Genomic DNA, 7698 nt, shown 5'->3' with positions numbered 1-7698 from the left:
ATGGCGTGGTCAAGTGTCCTACCATGGAGGACGGAATAAGGCTGCACTGCCCAGAAACATTGTGGCAAGGCTTTTGGAGTATCTCCAGGAGAGCTTCATGGAGATGTCCCTGGAGGATTTCCGCTCCAACCCCAGACACGTTAACAGACTTTTCCAGTAGCTGTACTGGTCGCGAATGCATCCCAAGTCCTCAGGGCAAAGTAATCATTAAAAAACGCTTGCTTTTAAAACAAGTTTTATATTTTAAAAGGTAAACTCACTTGAGGTCCCTTCCATGGGGTCATGGTCTTGGATACTGGCTTGGGAGGGTTGGGAGGGTACTTCAGTCAGGCTGAGAAAAAGATCCTGGCTGTTGGGGAGAATGGAGTGCTGGGTGCTCTCCGCAAGCTCGTCCTCCTCCTCCTCCTCCTCTTCCCCATCCGCAGAATCCTCAGGTGTAGCTGATGAGATTATCCCCGCCTCGGAATCCACGGTCAGAGGTGGGGTAGCGGTGGCGGCCCCCCCTAGAATTGCATGCAGCTCGGCATAGAAGCGGCATGTCCACGGCTCTGACCCGGAGCGACCGTTTGCCTCCTTTATTTTTTGATAGGCTTGTCTGAGCTCCTTGACTTTCATGCGGCACTGATCTGAGTCCCTATTGTGGCCTCTCTCCATCATGCCCTTGGAGATTTTTTCAAAAATTTTGGCATTTTGTCTTTTCGAACGAAGTTCTGCTAGCACTGAATCCTCTCCCATATAGCGATCAGATCCAGTACCTCCCATACGGTACATGCTGGTGCTATTTTTCGATTATCGGCCTGCATGGTTACCTGTGCTGATGAGCTATCTGTGGTCACCTGTGCTCTCCACGCATGGCAAACAGGAAATGAAATTCAAATGTTCGTGGGGCTTTTCCTGTCTACCTGGCCAGTGCATCCGAGTTCAGATTGCTGTCCAGAGCGGTCACAATGGTGCACTCTGGGACAGTTCCCGGAGGCCAATACCATCGAATTGCGGCCACACTAACCCTAATTCGAAATGACAATATCGATTTTGGCGCTACTCCGCTCGTCGGGGAGGAGTACAGAAATTGATTTTAAGAGCCCTTTATTTCGAAATAAATGGCTTCGTTGTGTGGACTGGTGCAGGGTTAATTCGATTTAACGCTGCTCAATCCGAATTAAAGTCATAGGGTAGACCAGGCCTAAGTAACCCATTCCAGTGCTTCACCACCCTCCGAGTGAAATTGTGTTTCCTAATATCCAGCCTAGATCTCCCCCACTGCAACTTGAGACTCCTTGTTCTGTCATCTGTCACCACTGATAACAGTTGTCTTCTAGTCAGTGATCTGAAATGGGGAGCCTCCAGGAATACCTAAGGGCCTGCTCGCTGCTTTGTGGTATTGTTAAGAATTGGGGCAGTCAGTGTATTTAGGATTAGTACCTTATAGTAGTTCTACAAGGTTTGCGGTGCAGTGTGTTTAGTGAGGTCCAGTTTGCCCTCAGGGACAGTAGCTAGGATTATAAGTAGGGCTATCAAATTCACAGTCAATTTCACGGTCATAGGATTTTAAAAATCGTAAATTTCATTATTTCTGATATTTAATTCTGAAATGTCATGGTGTTGTAACTGTGGGGGTCCTGACCCAAAAGGCGGTTGTGGGGGGGGGGTCACAAAATTATTGTAGGGGGGTTGCAGTATTGCCACCCTAACTTCTGTGCTGCTGCCTTCAGAGCTGGGCCGTTAGCCAGCAACCACCGTTCTCTAGCCATTCACCAATGAAGACAGTGCAGAAATAAGGGTGGCAATACTGTGACCCCCCCCCCGCCTTACAATAACCTTCCAACCCCCTTTTGGATGTGGTCCCCCAGTTAGAGAAACGCTGGTCTCACCCGTAAAGTCTGTATAGTATAGAGTAAAAGCACACAAAAGATTAGATTTCACGGGGGAGACCAGATTTCATGGTCCATGACTTCTTTTTCACAGTCGTGAATTTGGTAGGGCCCTAATTATCAGGTACAGAGACGCAACTCTGTGATCTACCATAATGATCACAATGTGGCCTTTCAGACAACCCGTTGCCAAAGGGTTTGTAGCTAACATGGCTGGATAATCATTTCCTGGTCCAGCATAGAAAGAGTATTTTTAAATGATTTTTTGACAACCAATATGGCAGACTTAATGCTGCACAGTCCCCACCCAGCTGATCCATAACTGTAGCACAGTTGATAACTGTGCGGTGTGTTTGGGTGCCAACTGTATCCCAGCAAGGATTGGTTGTAACAGTCTTTGATCAGTCCTTATCACACTCTCCTGTCACATGGGAACAAGAGGTTTGCTCAATGAGTTTAGAGGGCTGCAATTACATCTATGCAGGCTGAGATTTTCGGGGGGAGTTGGGTGCCTAATTCCCTTAGGCACCTTTCACAATCTAAGATATAATATATTTAGGCTCGTCAGAATTCAATTTTTATTGTTTTTTAATTTTGATAGATAAATCAATGTTGACTTTTAAGCATTTTTTAGATTATCAATTTAAATTTTCATCATTGCGTAATAGGACAGACAATTATTTAATGACTACAGATGAGATTCAGAAAGGTAAAGCTGCATAACCCTTAAAACACAAACAGTCAACATCATGTCAAAATATACAAAGTGAATATCCCTAAATCACTGTCAAATAAGTTTTCAAGCAGCAGTTTTCTTTGGCGAGCTGTGAATTTCTATTTTTATTTCTGGAAGTATTTTTTCATCAGTGTGTGTATGCAGTGAAATTGACATTTACAGATAAAAATCTAAACCTTCCAATCCTAAATATATAGCTCTGATATTGATAGTGGACCTTGTAGGATGGAAGGACCCACATTGTTAACTCTCCAGTTTCACTGAGTGAAAAAGGAAAAGGGCCATGACCCAAAGGAAATAATAACAGTGTTGGGTTTTTCTCACTTTCAAATACAAGCCAACTTCCCTAATGGTATCAGAAATGGTTTAAAACCCTTATTTTGGACAATAGCCTTGGTATATTTTAACAATTGTGTAGGATTGTGTGTAGTTGTAGTTTTAGTTTGTCTATATTAACTAAACTGTTACTTTAACCTATGAAGTAGCTCAGTCAGTTTTTATAAGATGATTCTTATTAGTAGCCCCATGCCACATAATCCAGCTATAATAAATGAAATTAACCAAAATTAAGTTTATTAACTTAAATAAAGTTACTTGTGCTCTTGTTTGTATGAACATTAACTAATGGCTATATGTGTGTGTGTGGGGAGGGAGGTGGTACTAGAACATTTAAGAACATAATAACGGCCATTCCGGGTCAGACCAAAGGTCCATCTAGCCCAGTATCCTGTCTTCCAACAGTGGCCAATGCCAGGTGCTTCAGAGGGAATGAACAGAACAGATAATCACCAAGTGATCCATCCCTTGTCTCTCATTCCCAGCTTCTGGCAAACAGAGGCTATTGACACCATCCCTGGCCAATAGCCATCGATGGACCTATCCTCCATGAACTAAGCTAATTCTTTTTTGAACCCTGTTATAAACTTGGCCTTCACAACATCCTCTGGCAAAGAGTTCCACAGATTGACTGGCTGGCTGCAAAAACGCCATTCCTAAAAACTTGACAATGTTCGTAGCACATGTGGCAAATCTGTTTTCTAGCCATGTAGAAATGAGGCCAGTATGATAGACATTCCCGCCCCCCCCAGTTAGCTTTAGCACTCAGAGCATCTGGGGAATGGAATATGGAGCCTTCACCTCTAGGTCCCTGTAGCAGATCGCAGACTCACCACCGTGGCGATTCCTGCTGGTTGCTCCGGGAATTAGGTTGATTCCAGCACTTGGAGCACAACCTGCTGGCCGGTGTCACTTTTGCCTCAGGCCCCAGTTTCCCTCCTGGACCCCAGTGCCCTTTACCCTTGGGGTTCTGCCCACCACAGTACCCCCACACTCTGGGTCTCCCCTTCCCGGGGATATAGACCTTCTCCCTTTAAGGCACCAGTTCCAATCCATCCCTATGGTATGGCTAGCTCAGAGGACACTGAGGAATGGCATCTGACACATAGAAATGAATGGAACATTTCACACCAAAAGCTATTTCTTCAGGCTCTCTGCAAATTCAAGCAGACTTCCCTGCATCAGTCACTCTCCGATCACATTTTGAAGGTTTCCTTCTCTACCATAACAGCAACAGATTTCCCTGTCCCCTTCCCCAAATGAAATCTGAGATTCTGGAGAACACCCAAGAAGACTGTTTGTTCCTCTGTGGCTAATTTTTCATACCCCCAACATTGTTTCAAGTCCTACACTCTAGATGTTCCAATTTAGCCTCAGTTCCCTCCACAGACCATTTCCCTAGAGCTAAGGGAGAATCTTCATGATCTGTTAGCACTATAGGCCCCAGAGCACACACAATGCATTAACATGGAGTTACGTTTGATTAAGTCTCTTCATGGAACTCAAAAATATTAAAAAGAATTGTTGGGATGGGGTTATTTCCTCAAATGGAACAAACTCTTTTTCTCCCTGAGGTATTGTTTCAATAAATACTCTAGTGAGTAATTAAGAAATAAACAAACATAGGAACCAAGACTGTAGCTCCATTGCCTTCCTGTACATAGAAAAAATCAGCTTATTTCACAAAGTATTGTCAAATCACATTGTACGTACTATGGGCAATATTTCATGGCTTATTTCTCCCCACCCATCCCTCTGTATCTCTGCCAATGGCCTTCAATCCTGACAAATCGCCCCCTGCTATCAGCCAGGCAGTGAGTTAGCATGGGTGGAGCAGGTGGGGGCAGTGAGTTAGGGCAGGGGGAGCAGCTGGATGAGAAGATGGATAAGCACTGGTGGAGCAGGATAGGGCTGTGAGGAAGCCAGAATGGAGAAGATGAGGATGGTGTCTTAACGGGGATGGAGCAGGATGAGATGGTGGACTAGCAAGGCCTGGGGCTGTGATGAGCAGCCCAGGGAGGTGGGTTAGCGTGAGCGGAGGAGGCCATAGCACTGGGTTAGCCAGAGGTGGCTGGGGAGTGTGGCCACCAGCAGGGCTGTCCTTAGGCATACGCAGCTGTGTAGGGCACCCGAAAATTTGGAGCACCCCCGGGTCTTAGTGTCCACCCTTCCATTTTTCCTATCGCTGTTCTGACCCTTCCTGCAGGCTATCACCACAGCTGGCTGCTGCAGCCTGGTGAGTCTTCCTCCGGAGGGGATCTAGTAACTTAGGGCACATCTTCACTGGCAACATTAAAGAGCTGCCATGGCAGCCTTTTAACATGGCTTCTGTAGTCACGGCAGAGCGATGGGAAAGAGCTGTCCCAGCACTCTAAAAAAACCACCTCCGCGAGGGGCGTAGCTCCCAGCGCTGGTGCACTGTCTACACTGGCACTTTACAGAGCTGAAACTTGCTGCACTCAGGGGTGTGTTTATGCTGCAGCAGGGCAGGTAGCAAACACTGAAGGGCTGGGGCGGGGCAGGCAAACTAACAAACACTGAGTCTGGGCACGGCAGGCAAACCAACAGAAAGGGAAACTCCCAAAGGGTCAAAGCAAGCAGCAGGCAGGGCAGGCTGCAGAGGGAGGGTAGTGGCAAACTAACACAGGGAGGCTGGGGAGGACAGCAGGGAGGGGAGACCACCAGCCAAACACAGGTGGGGGAAGGGAAGTCCAAGGTAAGGAGGCACGAGCGCCCACGTGTGCTTGTGTAACTCAGTCTCTTGCTCCTCACTGCTGCAAACTGTCCAAGGTGGTGAAAAGTGGGGAAGCAAACAGCCATGTCGAGGGGAGAAGAGTAGGTCCAGGTGATATGCGGGGTGGTGAAGGGGGCGCCAGTGGGGGTGGAAGTAGGGGGGAGCAGATGAGTGAGGGGGAGGGCTCCGTGCCTCTCCCCCTTGCTCCCCAAAACAGCAGGGCAGCCAGAGAAAACTGACCAGTCCCTGGAGTGAGGCTGAGTGGCCTTCCTCCGACCAGGAGAGCGAGGGACCATTACACGAACCCTCTGTGTTTTAAATCTTATTACCCTGTAAAATTACCTCCCATCCTGATTTTACAGAGGTGCTTCTTTTACTTTTTTTCTTTATAATAAAGTTCTGTTTTTTAATAATCTGATTGGTTTTTAGTGTCCTAAAAACCCAAGGGTCTGGTCTGTGCTCACTTTAATTACTAGTCTGGTTGGTAGATTATTCTCAAGCCTCCCCAGGAAAGGGGGTGAAGGGGTTTGGGGGGATATTTTGGGGAAACAGGAACTCCAAGTGGTCCTTTTCCTGAATCTTTATCTAACTCACTTGGTGGTGGCAGCAATACCATCCAAGGAGAAGGAAGGATTCGTACCTTGGGGAAGTTTTTAACCTAAGCTGGTAGAAATAAGCTTAAGGGGTTTTTCATGCAGGTCCCCACATCTGTACCCCAGAGTTCAGAGTGGGAAGGGAAACCTGACAGTGACCATCTGGACCTTGGAGGTGAAGGTGCAGGAGAGCTCCAGGAGGGGCTGGAAATCACAGAAGTAGTCGTCTATCTCGCAGGGCCCGCAGAAGCTCAAGGCTATAAGTGACAGTGACACAATACCCATGAACAGGAACCTGCCCACCCAGGACCCAACCACCAGCTGCCTGCAGACCCTGCCATCCATGAGCGAAGGGTAGTGGAGTGGGCAGCACACGGCCAAATACTGGTCATAAGACATGGCTGCCAGCAGGAAGCACTCCACGGTGGCCAGGGCGCCAAAGACATAGAGCTGCACAAGGCAGCCGCCAAGAGATATCATCACATTGCCTGTCTGGAGATCAGCGAGCATCACAGGGGAGATGTTGGAGGTGGAGACAATCTCCAGGCAGGAGAGGCTGGAGAGGAAGAAATACATAGGGGTCTGGAGATGGGGGTCCAGCACCACCAGCACCACCAGGAGGAGGTTGGCGTCCATGGATATGATATAGACAGCTAGGAAGCCAGTAAAGAGCGGGAGCCACTTTTTCTTGAGGTTCCCAAATCCCAGGAGGAGGATGTGGGAGATGGTGGTGAGGTTTCCACTGCCTGTTTCCTTCATAGGGAGGGTCTGGGGGAAAGAGAGTCATCAGATAATTATGAGACAATGAAAAAACTATCCATAAAGCCTGCAGCTATATGTCCTTGTGGGAAATAGTGCTGTCTAGTGATTACAGCAGTGAAGGACGGGAGTGGGGTCCAGCAGTTAGAGCAATGGAGGCCCGGACTCCTGGGTTGTATCTTAGCTCTGAGAAAGGCCTGGGGTCTAGTGGATTAGAGAAGGGGGTTTTAGCATCAGGACTCCTGGGTTCTATCCTATGGCTGGAAGGGCAATGAGGTTTAGCAAGATAGAGCAATAGTACTGGCCCTCCACCCCTATTGTGAATAAGAGGAAGTGCTTCATTTATTTCTCTTCTTTCAACAATGTGACCTGGTCAAAACTCAGAATTTCCATTCCATGGGCAATCCTGACATTCTGAAATTGCCTTTCATCCCAGATCATAATGAAACAGCAACATTGCCAGCAAAATTCTGACAAATTTCATTTCGGAGACAGTTAAAGAACCTTATCAAAATGTTGACGTGCTTTGTTGGGATATCGATAAAGCACTTCCTTTTTTACTTTATCATTTCTACTTCGTTCTATTCTAGTCTATTAAACTTGAGATGATAGTAGAATTGACGTGCTTTGAAGTTACAGAAATAAAATACCGCACTCATTTGTCATAAA

General features: G+C 47.0%; 1 protein-coding gene across 1 annotated transcript; it reads right to left on the bottom strand.

The window, feature by feature from the left end:
* Positions 1-6399: 6399 nt before the first annotated feature.
* On the bottom strand, positions 6400-7029 carry LOC113406675 (olfactory receptor 6N1-like). Its single transcript, XM_026652482.1, has one exon. The coding sequence runs from the start codon at positions 7027-7029 to the stop codon at positions 6400-6402; it is 630 nt and encodes a 209-aa protein (XP_026508267.1).
* Positions 7030-7698: the final 669 nt, after the last annotated feature.

Source organism: Terrapene carolina, unplaced genomic scaffold (genome assembly GCF_002925995.2).
Source record: "Terrapene carolina triunguis isolate 2854851 unplaced genomic scaffold, T_m_triunguis-2.0 Scaffold116, whole genome shotgun sequence".
NCBI classification, from domain to species: domain Eukaryota; kingdom Metazoa; phylum Chordata; order Testudines; family Emydidae; genus Terrapene; species Terrapene triunguis.
The sequence above is the reverse complement of the archived record's forward strand: the minus strand, read 5'-3'. Positions and strand labels throughout refer to the sequence as shown.

What these genes read in the sequence shown, in the direction of transcription:
- LOC113406675 (XM_026652482.1), bottom strand. Translation starts at nt 7,029, where the DNA reads ATGAAGGAAACAGGCAGTGGAAACCTCACCACCATCTCCCACATCCTC.